The following is an 18618-nucleotide window of genomic DNA, read 5'->3' as shown; positions in this document are numbered from 1 at the left end:
CCGTTGCTTCTTTTTGGTCATCAATAGGATCATATTGCCTTTGGCCATCGCCAAATCTCTAGTTTTCTTGGCCAAATTAACAACCCATTTCAAGATCTGCACTGACTGACCGACCAATTATTTGATTGATTTCGATTTGAAAAGTTGCAAAATTGTCAAACTTCCTGACACCCACCCTTACTAAGAGGGTGATGTTACGTTAACATAAAATTTAATGAATTTGATCTTAAGTCTTACATTGCAAATTTTTTAAAAATTTAAGTGGAGTGAAAAATAATTTGTTTTTCCAAAATTAAGTGGAACAATACTTGAAACATTGCTAACCTTTTCCAAAATAAGGAAAAAAATTCTTTCACGCTTCTTGGAAAATATTATTGGGCTCGTCTCCGGCCCATTACCAATTATCTACACGAAAAGACAACTCACGTGTAGCCAGCATTATCTCCACGTGTCAATCATTTATAGAGGGACGGGATATTCCCTCACCTTCTGCGAACAATAATGCCATGTCAGCATTGGGCCCAACTCACTCTCCGTCCCCGCCGTCTGATCTCTCCTCCCTGAAATCAACGGCTATAAACCCTTCAAAAAGTCAGAAATAAAAAAGCGACCAGTCAAAAGCCAACATATATCTCTGCGAAACTCAAACCAGAACCAACCAAAACACACTGGAGTATGCTCAATGAAGACGTAGAGGACTTCGTATCGGCCCGATATCTCGGTCTAAACGAACCCGTTTTCACGATTTCTTTGCTCGCTACAAAGAATGGACGTTCCACTCGTATTGTTGACCGCTCCTAATGCTCCCACGGCGGCGTCGTTTTGTAGCAAACTCGGCCTCTGCGATTTTCCGGTTACGAGAAAGAGCAGGTTGGCCTTGTCCGAAGGAGCTAGGGTTTCTGTACGGCCGGTTAGGGGTTCGGCGGAGCAACGGAGTAGTGAAAGCATTGATGGAAGAGAGGCAGAGAGTCGGGGAGGAGGGTTCACAGGCCCTGCCATGGAGGTGACCACATTTAATCCGAGCTTCAGCGAAGCTGAGTTTCCTGTCTGGGAAAAGATTGGTGCTGTTGTTAGACTTAGCTATGGAATAGGTAAGCTCTTTCTTCTTTCGTTTTATTTTATTTTATATTTTTTCTATTTTTTATACAGTTGATGAATAAAAAGTTAAAAACTAATGCAAAGAAATAATAATTATAATTAACATAATAAACCTCTAATTGCTATGACTTGTTCACTTGCTTCATAATTAACATAATTACTAATTTGTCACCCTGTGTGTGGATAACGAATCCTTATTCTATTAATTTCACTAATAAAAGATTCAATTTTGATACTCAATTTTCTTCTTTTGTTGGGTACAGTTTTATTTTTCTTTCTATTTTTGTTTTTTTAATCATGATAAAGAGAGAAAATGGATAAATTATATATGATTAGTTTGTTGATTTTTTATTTTATTTTTGACGATCAGGTATATATGGTGCAATGGCTCTAGCAGGAAGATTTATATGCTCAATAACTGGGATCGATAGCGTGGGGGGTTTCCAAGTATCTTTGGATGCAATTGTACAAGGGCTTGGATATGCAGCTCCACCAATCATGGCCCTCCTTTTTATACTAGATGTAAGTTGATTTATCTTAGTTATTTATTTTTTTTATTTTTTTTGAGTAATGATATATACATATATATATGATTCTGCAAAAGAAAAGTAATGATATAATCACAAAGGATTTTTCATTATACATGACTTGATTTGAACGACATGGTAGCTGGGTTTTAATGATTTCATGGGATTTGTTTGGACTTTGAATTGTATATGATATATACGGAGTTAGGTTTCACAGATGAAGGCAGAAGCAAAAGAGTAGGGGAGATTAGACAATAGGTTTAGGGTTCTGCACTCAACCCCTTCACCTTAGCATTGTATTTATATAACAAGATATGGGGTCACAACAATACTCCCGGCATAAGAATAATTATAACATTCTTACAACTCTAACACTCCGCCACAGGCTCGAGCACACATATCAAACATGCCCAACTTGAAACTCAACTGATGAAAAGAAGCTTGATCTAACGACTTGGTGACAATGTCATCTAGTTGATCATCTGAACAAATATTAGGAGTGACAGTCTGTTTTTGCATGAACAAACCCCAAATGGAGTGAAACTAAGCCTTTATATGTTTGGTGCACTAGTGGAACAATGATAGCAGCTTGATTGTCATAGTGCATCTGCACCAGAGTAGGAATGTCAATATCAATGTCTTGAAGAAGAGAAGAAGCCCATAATATTTCAAGGAGTATGAGTTATAACCCTATGCTCAGCTTCAGCACTAAAACAGACCAAGACATTCTACTTCTTATTTCGCAAGTCACAAGATTACTCCTACAATGGTACAATAGGCAAAGATGGACTGCCTATCTCAGCCTAGTTACCATCACTGAAATCAGTCATATATAAGGAATCATAGGGCTTATACTACAGTCCTCACCCAGCTGCACTCTTCAAGTAAGCGAAATATGACAAACAAGCTCAAAATTAGTGCACCTTGGTGTTTGTCTGGGTGCTGATGTTAACATGACACCATTGTATGAATGCTGATTTCATCACACCTCCTGCTCATTTACAGATGGTTTTAATGACTTCTAGGATTGGATCGGATCCTCGAATACCAAGTTAAGTTGTGTATTGCAAAAGATTAGGTTTATAGAAAGAATAAGGTGAAGGGAATGGGAGATTTAGAGAATAGGTTTAGGGTCCTGTAATCAGCCCCTTCACCTTAGCACTGTATTTATATCATAAGATAGGAGATTACAATAATACCCCTAGTCTAGCATAAATATAATTATAATAATCTAACAGTTCTAACACCTTGTTACATTGTTCAAGTTTTGTATATGAAAATCTTTCATGGTGTAAATTAGCTATATAAAAAAAAATCTTCCCTGATATATATAATTTTTCTTTGTTCTTTTATATTTGGTCTGAAGTGCTCAAGATGTATATTTGAAGTGCGGTCTTGTTTGAATTATAGACATTTGGATATAAATGAAAAGGAAAAGAAAAAGTTATTTTTATTAGTGTTTCATATTTAACTTAGGCTTCTTTTAGGTTTTGCCTTCTAACTTTTTGTGACTAACCAATGTAAATATAGGATGAAGTTGTGAAGTTGTCACCTCATGCTCGTGCTATTAGAGACGTAGAGGATGAGGAGCTCCGAAGCTTCTTTTATGGAATGTCACCTTTACAGGTATACCATCTTAAATTGATGTTTTTGTAATGCACATTATGGTCCTCCTGCTTGGATAAAGCAAGAAACAATTGTGTCAATTGATATGCTTGTTACTACAATGTCGCAGTTTATACTCATTGTTGCTGCAAGCTCTGTGGGTGAGGAGCTTTTCTACAGGGCTGCTGTTCAGGTATGCTATTATTGAATATAATATATTTTGACCTTATTATATAGTTAAAAGATATCACTTGATAAATTTAGCATTTATTGTCATATGCACAAATTGTAAGCTTCAGGATTTGTGAATAAGGCTGAAGAATCACTGTTCTTCTAGGAGTAATAAATCATTATGATTTTTTTCCCTCTCATTTGTGACTTTAAAGGGATCACTGGCCGATATATTTCTAAGGGGCACAGATCTGATGGCGGATGCTCGAGGAATGGCGTCTCTGGTATTGCAGTTTTTCTTTGACTTTTCTTTCCTGTCATCAGAAGCAACAAACACTTTCTGATGAATTCGCTCTATTTTGTAGACTGGAGTTCTTCCCCCATTTGTCCCATTTGCTCAGGCATTTGCAGCGGTGATTACAGCTGCGCTTACAGGTTCTCTGTATTATGTGGCTGCCTCTCCCAAAGGTTGATTCTCTCAAAGTCCATTTTAAGTAACTTCTGTGAAAAATTTATTGGCACAAGTATGATGATCAGTTGTTGCTCCTTCTTGCAGATCCTGCTTATGTAGTTGCACCAGTTTTACAATCTCGCTCTGGTCGTGAAGATATGAAAAAGCTTTTTGCAGGTTCAACCCCTTTCCCCAGCATTAGTTTGTCATTCAATCCATCTTGTTTCACATAATACTTTGAAATAAGCTAGTTTCATGTTTGTGGCACTAAATTAGATGGTATAAAATTTTCAACAGATGACTGGTAATTGCCATTATGTAACATCACTTCACTTTGTGCTGCTAATCCATGCTTAAATTTCTGTGTAATATATATCCAAATGGTTCCACTTTTTCCATAATTCAAAGAACCTAGTAAACTGGCTTTACGGACTCTACAAGAACTCAATTCCTTTTGGTTGCTAAGAAGATGGAGAAAAGAAACTGATATATTTCTAAATCTGGCATGAACATCTGAATTATCATTTCACCATTGGTTTCTGGTGGATGTTCCGCAGCTTGGTATCAGAGGAGGCAAATGAAGAAGATCTACTCTCCCTTGCTCGAAGGACTTCTGGCTCTCTATCTTGGTTTTGAGTGGATCCAGGTATTTTTGTTTCTTGGTTACAAATTTTTTGTTCACCAACTACCTACACTATACTTTGAAGATGATGAAACTTAATAATTGAATTTCTTTATGTTTTATGAAAAAAATGTGGCAGACGAATAATATTCTTGCTCCTATGATAACACATGGCATTTACTGTGCTGTGATATTGGGCCATGGCCTTTGGAAAATACATGATCATCGGAGAAGACTACACCAGAGAATCCAAGAGCTTAAAGTAGAAGGAAAAAAGTAGAATAAGGTACGAGGAGCTTTACAATGTGGAATAACCAAATGTGGAGAGAATTTGTACATTACATAGCAGAGAAAATGTTCGGTATATTGTATATTAACGTAAGTTGAAAAAATCAAGCAGCACATGTTGTATCAATGTAATTTGTAGATGGTTAGTTCTGTATACATAATCGTGATACAAATTGTAGTTTCATGAAATTCATGTCATGAGGTGTAAACATTGACTTGGCTCTTTCCTTTTGGTGGCTGAATCGACTCTCTGTTTTTTTTAATCAGTTATGACATTTGGGAGAGTATTTGAGGTTAGAACCTCTAGAGAAAACAACATGAAAAAATAACTTGTACATTGATTTGTAGCGCAGACGTTTTTCGTTTTTATTTTCAGTTAGTTTGTTTTACTATCCTTTACTTTCTGGACTACAGAGCTTGCATGGCCCTCTTAGCACAATCAACCTGTTGACCTTGAGCTCTCATTAACCCCTCCCCTTCCATAATCACATTTTTTTTTTGTCCCTGCTCTTTCAGGCCACATAAGTTCCACATATGAATCATATTTGATGCAGCCCTTCACATATTCAACAGAATTCCATTCTCCATCCACACGTCCCTTTGGGATGAGAGGCTGGCTTGTTTGGCACTGCTTCTAAAGCTTTCTATAATGGTGATTCCTAAATATCCAATACCCAATTCAATTTTGGGTATCAAAAAGTGTAAAAATATAGATTTTGGGAATCACCAACACAATAGTGTTGAGGCTCAAATATGAGAATATTAATATTTAACTCATTTACTTAATCTTAAAATTGACTAAGTGCCCGTTAATTAAATATTAAAAATATTTTATGATTGAGAATATTATATAATTGTTAATAATTTAATTAGCTCTTCAAAATGACATCAATATTAATATTAAATTTCGGCCCAAAATATATCATTTTTTTGTTGTGCACTAAGTTTTGAATTTGGAGACTTTTCTAACCAAGCTTAAACTAGAGCAATATCTTCATTTTTGGACCAACCAAGATTTCTAACCATATTAAATTCACTAAATTTGATGAAAATGTGGTGTAAAAGAGAGAAGGATGTGAAGAAAAAACTAAGAAGAATGAGGTTTATATAGAATTTTTGGTATACTAGTCGTTATAAAATTAAATGAATTTTCAAAAAAAATTCTGAATTTTTTCAGATTTTTTTGACATTTTTTTTCTTCAATTTTTTCAATATTTATTATTATTATTATTATTATTTTTTCAAAAATTACATTTAACTGATATGGGTCATTGATTTTCAACGGCATGCAGATCTGGACTGTGAATTGCAAATCAAAACAAAGCCAAAACTTCATGCAGGAGTCATTGCTTTTCATTCACCCATCATGTCACCATCCACTCATTTTTTTTAATTGTGGGGCCTGCGTACAGCCTTGACATTATGAGCTTTTCTATCAGTTTTTATTTGTTGGTGGGCCAGCCATTTAATTTGGTTTTTGGTATAGTCTATACCCCAAACTAGGGATAGTTTTTGGGTCTCAAAAAATTATGGGGATCATATTCCGATCCATTGTGGCTGGATTATACCCATTTTATACCAAAAAAATGAGTTTGGGGATCAGATTTAGGTTGCATTGTAGAAGGCCTAAAAGGATTAAAAACACTTTTAAATAGGTAAAAACACTTCTAATTGTAAAATGTATTGTTTGGCAAAAAAATTCAAAAGTGCTTTGGACCATTTTAAAAGCACTTGAAGTGGTTTTGGAAGAAGTTCATGAGAGGTGCTTCTTCCTATAAGTTTAGCAAGACTCATATAGCATTTGGCTTCTTTTAATGAATTTTTTAAAGTTCCCAAAATATCCCTTTCAGGTGACGTATGCAAAGAAGTGGATAAAGACCACATGAACAAAGTGAGATATGAACGTGAGGTGTGGGAAGCAAGCAATCCATGCATGGATTATGGGATCGTTTACGTGTGGAAAATAAAATGCTTGGACCACACAAGTCATGAACCTGAACCCCAAGTCAGCTGAAACTACAATTAACGACGTTAGTTGTTTACCAAAGGATGCAACTCATTCCTTTGAACATACTGAAATCAAACAGACACTGATTTGAGCATTGGAGAACCTTTTGAAGATACTCCATCTGCTATTTAAAAACAAATCAAGATCCAACAACAGACAACGAGCTCAAGCCCATTTGACGATCCACAGTCTGATCCCCAAGTTCATCACACCTGTAGGAAAAATTATTCTTCCTTGAAGATTTTGGATCCAACAAAAACCATACCAAAGCAACAACAATGTTAATGGAGCAAACAATGAGATTGGTCTTCTTGTACAAACAGCCCCATTTCACTTTTACTTTAATTATCCATTCTCTTTGCCGATCCATTCCTTTCTTCTTCCTCTCCTTCATCCTCTCTCTTTCTCTTGTACAAATCGATCAGAGACAAATCAAAACTCACGAACCCAAAATTTCAAAACCTCACTTATGTTCACAACACCTGACGTCCTGATTGTTTTTGGTTATTCAAACGCTGTTTTGAAATGAAATTAATATATATTTTGATTGCTGCAAATTTTTTATAAATTTCAACCTTATTGTTAAGAAAAGAAATACAGAGATGAACAATACACAACAGTTATGGGAATGACTACATCTTATTGAGCATTATAGGCTTATAAATAGCCTTTTACAAACTTAACAGAATGAGAAAGACCAGCTCACGTTTACAACTAACTAACGTGATGTAACTGGGAACACAAAGCAAGGACCCTAAAGACTAGGACTTATTTAAACTGAATGCAACAACTTATCTGAATTTCTAACTGAATCCCTAAACTTTCTCTTCATTCCCTCCCTTAAACTAGTTTCACACTGACTAGTTTAATTCAGGAACTTGGCAAACTCCCATCTGACTTCGAAACCTCTGAAACGCATCCAATGTGAGGGGCTTTGTCATCACATCTGCCAGCTGATCTTGTGTTCCACAATAAGCCAACTCAACTACTCCTTCTCGTGTGAGATCACGAAGAAAATGAAAGCGCACATCAATGTGCTTGCTTCGACCATGTAACACAGGGTTTTTTGATAGTTTAATTGTGGAACTATTATCACAAAGAATTGTGGTACACTCACTTTCTTCCAGACTTAGTTTCTCAAGTATCCTCTTCATCCAAACAGCTTGACTGGCACAAGCAGCTGCAGCCACGAACTCTGCTTCGGTGGTTGAAAGTGTAACTATAGGTTGTTTTCTTGAGGACCAGGCAACAGCTCCAGATCCCAACATGAAGACATAACCTGATGTGCTTTTCCTGTCTTCTAGATCTCCGGCATAGTCGCTATCTGCATAACCAACCAGGCCTTCACTTTTTCCTCCCTTCTTGTAAAAAACTCCAAGTCCAGTGGTTCCTTTCAAATACCTCAGTATCCTCTTGGCTGCCAGTAAATGTAACTCAGTTGGTTTAGCCATGTACCTGCTAATCAAACTTACTGCAAACATCAAGTCCGGCCTCGTAGCTGTTAAGTACATGAGACAACCCACCATCTGTTTAAACAAAGTCTCATCAACACTAATCCCATTCTCATCTTTAAAAAGTTTACAACCTGGAACAATGGGATTATGAACCGAATTGCTATTCTCCATCTGAAACCTCTTCAACACCTCCAAAGCATACTTTCTTTGGCAGATATAAATTCCATCCGACCTCTGCAATACTTCTATGCCAAGAAAAAACCTCATTTTCCCCAAATCAGTCATATCAAACTCCCTCAACATAGAATTCTTAAACTCGGCAAACATCAATTCATCATTGCCAGAAAATATTAAGTCATCGACATATAAACTAACAATGAGAATCTTACCTCCCTTATTTGTTTTAATGAACAAAGTATGCTCACTATAACACTTCTCGAACCCTTCACTTATGAAATGTGCTTCAATACGACTGAACCAAGCTCGTGGAGCTTGTTTTAGTCCATAGAGGGCTTTCTTCAACCTGTATACTTTCTGAGGATTGTTCTTCAGCTCATAACCCTTAGGCTGCTCCACATATACTTCTTCATTAAGTTCCCCATGCAGGAAGGCGGATTTGACATCAAGTTGATAGAGAATCCATCCTTTCTGAGCTGCTAGTGCCACAATCATTCTCACTGTATCCATTCTCGCAACCGGTGCAAAGACTTCTGTGTAGTCTACCCCTTTTTGTTGCACATACCCCTTTGCCACCAAACGAGCCTTGAACTTGTCTACTTCTCCATTCTCCTTGAGTTTGATTTTATAGACCCACTTCACTCCAATCTTCTTTGCACCTGAAGGTAGATCAGTGAGTGTCCATGTGTTGTTTCTCTCTATAGCCTTCATCTCCACGTCCATAGCTATCCTCCATTTGTCATGCTTTACTGCCTCCTCAAAATGCACTGGATCTGCTGAAACAAATAGAGCCTCATTAACATCTGTATCTTCTCCCTCTGAAATTCCTTCTCCACTTACATAATCGCTCATCCACCCTGGGGGCCTTCTAACTCTTCCTTCATTAGAACTAGATGATTCTCTTTCATTTGCACCAGTTTGTGCACTATCAACTGGTTCTTCAGTGACTTCTTCCTCTTCCCCATTCACTGCTCCATCATTCTCTGCGTTCGCTGGCTCATTAACATTTTCTTCATCCCATTCCAAATCAGCCATTATATGTTCTTCATAGCTCCTATCCCAGTTCCAAGACTTGTCTTCCTCAAACACTACATCCCGGCTAATTACAACCTTCTTTGCAACTGGATCATAGAGTCTATATGCCTTAGACTCTTCACTTACTCCCAATAACACACAGGTGAAGCTCTTTGCATCTAGCTTTGTCCTTCTCACATCAGGAATATGCACATGTGCCACGCATCCAAAAACCCTGAAATGCTCAACTGAAGGTTTGTTGCCGCTCCAAGCTTCCTCAGGTGTTTGATTTTTTACAACCAATGTAGGACTCCGATTTAGAACATATGTTGTCCAGTTTACTGCCTCTGGCCAAAAAGTCTTGGGAATCTTTTTTTCAGCCAGCATGCATCGAACCATGTTCATCACTGTTCGATTTTTTCTTTCAGCTACTCCGTTTTGCTGTGGAGTATATGCTGCAGTCAATTGCCTCTTGATGCCATGTTCTGTGCAAAACTCATTGAATTCGAATGATGTGAACTCTCCTCCTCGATCTGTTCTCAAACATTTTATATACCCTCCTACTTCTTTCTCAACATAATTTTTAAAACGTTTGAACATGCTTAATGCTTCAGACTTTTCGACTAAAAAATAAGTCCATGCCTTTCTAGTAAAGTCATCAATAAAGCATATAATGTACCTCTTCTTACTGTTGGAGATGGGAGAGATTGGTCCGCAGAGGTCTGCATGAACAAGTTGGAGCTTCTCTGTGGCCCTCCAATTGCTTTTCTTTGGAATTGGATCCCTGTGTTGCTTCCCAATCATACAATTAGCACACACTGTCGATGGACTCTTGAATTGAGGTATCCCATGCACCATCTTTTTGAACTGGAGTGTCCTCAATCCTTTGTAACTCAAATGTCCATAGCGACAGTGCCATAAGTGTGCCAAATCCTGCGTGGAAGTGTAGAGACAAGCTGGCTTTGGTGGCAGTGAATTTGCTAGCAACACAAACATCCGATTTGTTGTCATTTCGGTCTGAATTATGAGCCCTTTCTCTGGATGATAAATTTTGAGCTTTTTATGTTGAATGAGAATCATCAACCCTTTTTCTTGTAGTTGACCAATGCTCAGAAGATTGTTTTTTAGTTCAGGCACAAAAAATACTTCACTGACAACATGTGTAAAACCCTTTACTGTCAACCTCACGTTGCCTTTTCCTAACACAGCCATCCTTGTGTTATTTCCCAGCTTTACCTTCTGCCTAAATTCCTCATTTAGATTACAGAATAGGCTCTTGTCACCACACATGTGGTTGCTACACCCAGAATCTAAAAACCATACATCTTCCCTTCGAGCATCGTTCATTTCCACATATGACATGAGCAACATCGCTTCTTCTTCTCCTGCTTCAGCATAGTTGACTTCCTCATTCCAGCTTGGACACTCAGATTGAAAGTGTCCAAGCTTGTGACACTTATAACATTCCACTATTGCTTTGTTGAAGGACTGGCGGGCTCTCCCTCTTCCTCTGCCTCTGTATGCGCCTTGACCCCGTCCTCGTGCACCGGATCTGTCTTCAGAGGTTACCTTGAGTGCCTGTTCTTCTCCTGTATATCGCTGGAATTTTTGCTCATGAACAATCAGAGAACTCTGCAGTTCATCAATGGAGAGTTGATCAATGTCTTTGGATTCCTCGATCGAGCAAACAACATAATTAAACTTCTCACTCAAAGATCTGAGAATCTTCTCCACCACTGTGACGTCTTGCATCTGCTCTCCATATGTTCTCATCTTGTTGGCCACTGACAACACTCTTGAGAAATACTCGGAGACTCCTTCTCCAGCCTTCATCTCTAGAGTTTCAAACTCTCTGCGGAGAGCTTGTAGATGTGACCTCTTAACCTTAGCATTCCCTTCAAACTTCTTCTTCATTGACTCCCAAATTTGTTTGGAAGTATCCTTCACGAGAATGGTTTCCAATATCGTCCGATCTATGCCTTGAAAGAGATAATTTTTTACTTTCAGGTCTTTCAGCTTCAATTCATCTAGACCCTTGCGCTGTGCTTCTGTCTGCGCCACTCCACTCTCTGGTTCAACATAGCCAGTCTCTACCAGCCCCCAATATTCCTTAGAACGCAGGAAGTTTTCCATTAACATGCTCCAATGGTCATAGTGACCATCAAAACGAGGAATAGCTGGCTGCACAAAACTTCCTTCGGTTGTCATCTTCTTTGCTGCTGCAAGAACCTCAAAGACTGCTGCTTTGATTTTGTCAGGCCCAGTGGGGGCTCTGATACCAAAATGTTAAGAAATGAAATACAGAGATGAACAATACACAACAGTTATGGGAATGACTACATCTTATTGAGCATTATAGGCTTATAAATAGCCTTTTACAAACTTAACAGAATGAGAAAGACCAGCTCACATTTACAACTAACTAACGTGATGTAACTGGGAACACAAAGCAAGGACCCTAAAGACTAGAACTTATTTAAACTGAATGCAACAACTTATCTGAATTTCTAACTGAATCCCTAAACTTTCTCTTCACTTATTTGCTAAGATCTTTTGAAATTAATAGAAATTTCGATATGGTCCAGCGGACTTGCACCATTCAATTTTACCAAAGCGGTGAGTATGAGATGGAGGTGAGGTAAAACTTGAACTAGTATGTTGCCGAGAAATAAAGATGGTGATTTACAGAAGGAAAGAGAGAGGGGGATATAGAAGAGAGTAGACTCTGTAAGTAGATGTGAATGCAGGAAAAATATGAAGAAGGGGAAGAGCATCCCATCATTTACACAGAGAAATAAGTTCAGAAAAAACAAAAGAACAAATTAAAAAGAGGAAAAAAATTAATAAATCTATAAATAAAGATGTGGGGCAATGTCAACCATGAGATTTGTGTAGATGGTCGTGATTAATAGATTATAAAAACTTTTAAAGTAATAAAAATATTCTTCTAAATGATGATTAATAAAAGTTTATGAAATAAAAATAAAAAATTGTTTAGATTGCCAAACATTATCAAAAGTACTTATGTATAGTATAAAAGTACTTTTATAATGACACCAAACGATAAAATGTTTTTATGTAAAATTGCTACTAGTTAAAAGTAAGGAATAAAATTTCGGATTTCGAGGAAATTTCGATAGAAATTTCGACGGAAATTTCGAAGATTTTTAAATTTCGACAAAAATTAGATGGAAATGACGGAAATTGTTATCAAAATACGAAAATTTTGAATGAAACTTTACCATATGTTTATTTAACATATTATCTACTAAATTGATAAAAAATATTGAAGAAATCAAATTATATAGTAGGTTTCATGTAATATAAAATGAATATAATGCACGCTGGAGACAAATACTATTAAATAAAATTAGTGTAATAAATATATGAAATTAGTATATTATTTATACTCTATAATCTGTACACTAAACTCTATATATTTTATAATTTATATTCTATATTGTTTAGGATATGGTATATGATATTAAGATTTAGGCCCTTTAGAGTATTTTAAATTATTTTTTATATAAAAATATATTAGAGTTTACTAGTTTAGGGTTTAAAAACAATTAAACGAAACTCCAAAACGGCCAAACAAAACCTCAAACTATTTTTTTTCTTTACAATTGCCCAAAAGCCCAAACCCCAATCAACCCTAAACCTTTTAATTTTTTTTTTCTTCTTTTTTTTTTTCCTTCCTTTTCTTTTTTTTTTCTTCTTTTTTTTTTTTCTTTTCTTTTTTTTTTTTCTTCTTTTTCTTTCCTTCCTTTCCTTTCTTTTCTTTTCCCCCGATGCTCCAGGCACCAAACTACACTTTTTGTCCATGTAGTTTTGACCATTTTTCGTTTTAGTATATGTGTTTCAAAAAATATCAAATCCCTACACTAACACTTCAGTTTGCAAAATAAGTTAAATTCATAAATTCGTCAATTTATTTGACCTTGGCAACGTGGGACTCTAAACTGGCATGAGTATAGATAGTTTGGTCATTTTGCACAGGTTTTGGTGCTGCCATGTCATCATGCCAATGAAATTATTGAAAAATTGATGGATTTACAAGCTAAAGTAAATTACGGAATTTGATTTGACTTTTTTTGAACTGTGAGCCTCCAGCGCAACACTCATCCACTGCACTGTTTTTCTTCCTTTCCTTTCTTCATCCTCTCTCTCTCTCTCTCTCTCTCTCTCTGTGCATCTCCAATCCAGACAACAACCCACCCTTTCTCTGTGTGTGCATCTCCAATCCATCACCAGACAACAACCCACCCTCCTCTCTTTCTCCCTCACCTCCCCTGCCGTCGCCCCCCTCTGCCATCGCCCCTGCAGTCGCTTCTCTCTCCCCCTGCCGCCGCTAGCCGCCACCCCCTCTTTCTCCCTCGATCTCCCCCTTGCCGCCCCTGCCACCGCTCCATTGTTCTCCAAAAACCCAGCCTTCCAAAACCCAAAACCCAAAACCAGATTCACCACCGAAAATTTCGCCGAAATTTCGAAGATTTCGGCGAAACTTCGATAATTTCGACAATTTCGGCGAAATTATGTCGAAAATTTAACAAATATGGGTTTCGATTTCGACACCCTAAAAAATCGAAATTTTCGGCAAAATTTTGCCGAAAATTTCGAAATTTAACACCCTGGTTAAAAGTGCTACAAAGTGCTACGATGCAAAATGCTTCTTAAGAAGCGCTAAACAGGCCTATATTTCACAACCTATTTAGCTTGCAATCCAATAGAGCTCTTCCCTCTGTTTAACTTCACATCCTGAACTCATTTATAAGGGACAAATTATAGACAAAACCCCTAATGTCTAAATTTTTATCGTTTCGAATTTTTACCAAGATTATTTTTTTCAAGTTTTCAAATTCTCGATGCTTTTCCACCAAAAAAAAAAAAAAACTCTCGATGCTTTGGTGGCCCAGGCTAAATCTCTCACTTTCAATTACTGAGTTCACCATTCTAACATATTTTGTTAAATTTTTTTTTTTTAATATTATCGTCTTTTGTAAAATAAAGATAAAATCATCATTTATTCGATAATTATTTACCAAAACCTTCACTAATATTTAATATTCAACAGATAAGTAGATAACTACCAAATCATTCAAGGTTCGGAAAATACATATAGAATGTTATACACAATTTGACAGACCGTTTGTCTGAAAATTCAATCAATAAATCATTATCGGCATCGGAATCAGATCGTAGCCGTCGATCTGAAAAATGATGCTGGTTTCGGTTGTACGGGATTACGTAAGCCGGATGTTGCAGGACATCTCCGGCATGAAGGTTCTCATCCTCGATTCTCACACGGTAACTAAAATTTATAGAAAAAAAAAATGAAGGAATGAAAAAGGGTTGCTTTAGATTTAGTGAATAATGGTGGGTGTTGTTTTGTTTGTGAATTTGATATGAGGTGCAGCGGCTTCGGACCTCCCCTCAAAACCTTACATTCCTTCCACCGAAAGAACACTCTCTCAACGATTCCATCCGAGTCAATTCGCTCCGATCGAACCCCTGAGCCCCTTTACACCCACCTCTCGCAAATCTGTCTTCAACAATGCAATCATATAAAAACCCACAAAGTGTTCGATGAAATGCCTGAGAGACTGCAGGCTCAAGCTTCAAGAACCTGCAAGGCTATCCATGCCCGCAGCTTAAAATTTGAAGTTGGGTCCAAAGGGTTGCTAGGAAATGCCATTGTTGCTTTCTATGCCAAGTGTGGTAACGTGGGCTTTGCCGAGAAGGCATTTAACCGCCTTGAGAACAAGGATGTGTTTGCTTGGAACTCGGTTTTGTCAATGTATTCAAGTAAGGGGTTGTTGAAGCAGGCTGTCAACTCATTTGGTTTAATGTGGAATTGCAGGGTGTTTCCGAATGAGTTCACGTTTGCAATGGTTCTGTCTGCTTGTGCAAGATTGGTGAATATTGAGTATGGTAGACAAGTTCATTGTGGTGCTATTAAGCTGGGGTTTGAGCTGAGTTCATTTTGTGAAGGTGCACTTATTGATATGTATGCCAAGTGCAATTGTATAAGTGATGCCCGACAGATATTTGACAGTGTGGTGGAGTTGGATACAGTTGCTTGGACAACAATGATTTCAGGGTATGTTCAAGTTGGTTTGCTTGAGGAGGCACTTAAAGTGTTTAAGGGGATGCAGAGAGTTGGTGGTTTGATGGACCAGGTGGCATTTGTGACTGTCATAAATGCTTGTGTTGGCCTAGGAAGGCTAAGTGATGCATGTGAATTGTTTTCCCAGATGCCCAGTCCAAATGTTGTAGCATGGAATGTGATGATTTCTGGGCATGCCAAGAAAGGGTATGAGGAAGAAGCTGTTAACTTTTTCGTGAAAATGAGAAAAGCTGGCGAAAAACCGACAAGATCCACACTAGGAAGTGTTTTAAGTGCAATTGCTAGTTTAGCAACCCTTGACTATGGCTTGCTAGTTCATGCTATGGCAATAAAACAGGGGTTAGATTCTAATGTTTATGCGGGAAGTTCTTTAATCAATATGTACGCCAAGTGTAAGAAAATTGATGCTGCAAAGCAAATATTTGATTATCTATCAGAGAAAAATGTTGTCTTATGGAATGCAATGCTTGCGGGTTATGCACAGAATGGGTATGCCTGCAAAGTCATAGAATTGTTTTCCAATATGAAGGGATGTGGTCTTCACCCTGATGAATTTACCTACACCAGCATCCTTAGTGCATGTTCTTGCTTGGAATATCTGGAAATGGGTTGCCAATTGCATTCACATATCATCAAGAACCATTTTGCATCAAATTTATATGTGGGAAATGCATTGGTTGATATGTATGCTAAATCAGGGGATCTCAAGGAAGCAAGGAAACAATTTGAGCTAATAAGAAATCGAGACAATATTTCTTGGAATGCAATTATTGTTGGGTATGTGCAGGAAGAGGATGAGGATGAGGCTTTGAATATGTTCCGAAGAATGAATATGCATGGAATTGTGCCAGATGAAGTGTCCTTGGCCAGTATACTAAGTGCTTGTGCAAATGTTCAATCACTGGAGATTGGACAGCAAGTCCACTGTCTCTCAGTTAAAAATGGTCTGGAAACAAGCCTTTATGCTGGGAGCTCCCTTATTGACATGTATTCCAAGTGTGGCATCATTGGGGATGCACATAAAGCTCTCTCTTATATGCCCCATTGGAGTGTGGTCTCCATGAATGCACTGATTGCTGGGTTAAGTCATAGCAACTTGGAAGAAGCAGTAAATTTGTTTCGTGAGATGCAGGACATAGGATTGAACCCGACTGAAGTTACTTTTTCAAGCCTTTTAGATGCATGCGGTGGACCTCTTATGTTAATACTGGGTAGGCAAATCCACTGCATAGTACTAAAGAGAGGCCTTTTATATGATGGTGACTTCTTGGGTGTCTCTCTCTTGGGCATGTACATGAACTGTCAAAGCAAGATAGATGCAGCAATTCTCTTCTCAGAATTTCCAAAGCCAAAAAGTAAAGTATTATGGACCGCTATTATTTCGGGACTCACTCAAACTGATTGTAGCGAGGAGGCATTGCAGTTGTATCGAGAAATGCTTCATGATAATGCCCTACCAGACCAAGCAACATTTGCTAGTGTTCTTCGCGCATGTGCTGTTGTATCATCTTTGAAAGATGGTAGAGAGATCCATGCCCTAATTTTTCATACTGGTTTTGATCTGGACGAGTTAACCTGTAGTGCCCTTGTAGACATGTATGCTAAATGTGGGGATGTGAGAAGTTCTGCGCAAGTTTTTCAAGAAATGGGTACCAAAAAAGGTGTTATTTCTTGGAACTCGATGATAGTTGGGTTTGCTAAAAATGGTTATGCAGAATTTGCATTGAAGATCTTTGATGAGATGAAGCAATCTCATGTTATGCCTGACGATGTCACATTCCTTGGTGTTCTCACTGCATGTAGTCATGCAGGGAAGGTATCTGAAGGTCGTCAGATCTTTGATTCTATGGTTAATTATTATCTTATTCAACCCAGGGTGGATCATGTTGCCTGCATGGTTGATCTTCTAGGACGATGGGGTTTCCTTAAAGAAGCAGAGGAATTTATTGACAGACTAGATTTTGAACCAAATGCTATGGTTTGGGCCACATTACTTGGTGCTTGCAGATTACATGGAGACGACATAAGGGGACGGCGAGCAGCTGAGAAACTCATTGAATTAGAACCACAAAATTCTTCACCATATGTGCTGCTTTCCAATATATATGCTGAGTTAGGAAACTGGAATGAGGCTAGCTCTTTGAGGAGGGAAATGAAAGAAAAAGGAGTGATAAAGTTGCCTGGATGTAGTTGGATTGTAGTGGGACAGAGGACAAACTTGTTTGTTGCAGGGGATAGGTCTCATCCAAGTGCTGGTGAAATCCATGAAGCTTTAAAGTACTTGACAGCAGTAATGAAAGAAGAGGGCTATGCTCTTGAAACAGATTCTTTCTTGCACGAAGAGTGAGAAAAGCCCCTATGGTAATTTGAGGCCAAGTCTATCTTGTTATTACTACGCATGCTACCTCCCAAGGCCTCTCTCTCTCTCTCTCTCTCTCTCTCTCTCTCTCTCTCTCTCTCAGAAAGATTGCAAAGTAGAACCAGAATTACTTTCCCGGAAGTAGTCTGCAACTCTGCTCTGCCCTGTCCTATATGTATCTAAATAGGATTTCCTGTTTTCCAGATATATAGTTAGGACCTAAAGATGATGTCCTTATTCTTTTCACAAAAGAAAGGAGAGCATGTGTGGCCTACCTTATAATGTGACCTAATGATCTGAATTGTAATTTTTAAGTTATCATTTCAAAATCATTCTTATTAAAAAAATATAAGTTCAATTGAAATCATTAATTAGTTATTTATTTATGATCAAATGAATGTATAAACACTGAAATAATTACGATGATAATTAAATACAATTAATGTTTTTTTTAGTCGTTTTATTTGTACGTTGATCTTTTTTATCATGTTAGACATTTGGTTGTTTTTTTTTAGGGTTAATTACAATTTAGTACCTCAACTTTACCTCCTATTTCAAGTTAGTACCTCAAGTTTAAAAAGTTTCAATTTCATACATCAACTTCCATTTTGTCACAATTTCATACCTCCGTTACTACTACCGTTAGGAAGTCCGTTATCCGCCTACGTGGCGCTGACGTGGCGCACGCTGACCCAATCACTAAGTGTTGACTTGATT

General features: G+C 37.6%; 2 protein-coding genes and 1 pseudogene across 2 annotated transcripts; 2 read left to right on the top strand and 1 right to left on the bottom strand.

Annotated features, from left to right (window-relative positions):
* Positions 1-643: 643 nt before the first annotated feature.
* LOC147273505 (CAAX protease self-immunity protein) lies at positions 644-5004 on the top strand. Its single transcript, XM_086227966.1, has 9 exons — positions 644-1091; positions 1469-1620; positions 3156-3251; positions 3361-3423; positions 3617-3685; positions 3767-3869; positions 3958-4029; positions 4410-4498; positions 4614-5004. The coding sequence occupies exons 1-9, from the start codon at positions 767-769 to the stop codon at positions 4752-4754; spliced, it is 1110 nt and encodes a 369-aa protein (XP_086084092.1). The 5' UTR covers positions 644-766; the 3' UTR covers positions 4755-5004.
* A 2706-nt stretch (positions 5005-7710) lies between these two features.
* LOC147273504 (secreted RxLR effector protein 161-like) lies at positions 7711-8395 on the bottom strand (annotated as a pseudogene).
* Positions 8396-14552: 6157 nt separating this feature from the next.
* LOC147273503 (Pentatricopeptide repeat (PPR) superfamily protein) lies at positions 14553-18181 on the top strand. The gene has a single exon (XM_086257487.1). It carries the CDS (start codon positions 14821-14823, stop codon positions 17887-17889), a length of 3069 nt encoding a protein of 1022 aa, XP_086113613.1. The 5' UTR covers positions 14553-14820; the 3' UTR covers positions 17890-18181.
* Positions 18182-18618: the final 437 nt, after the last annotated feature.

The sequence above is a fragment of the Dryas octopetala genome, chromosome 9 (genome assembly GCF_963921425.1).
Source record: "Dryas octopetala chromosome 9, drDryOcto1.1, whole genome shotgun sequence".
Lineage (NCBI taxonomy): Eukaryota > Viridiplantae > Streptophyta > Magnoliopsida > Rosales > Rosaceae > Dryas > Dryas octopetala.
This window is presented reverse-complemented; position numbering and strand designations above follow the sequence as displayed.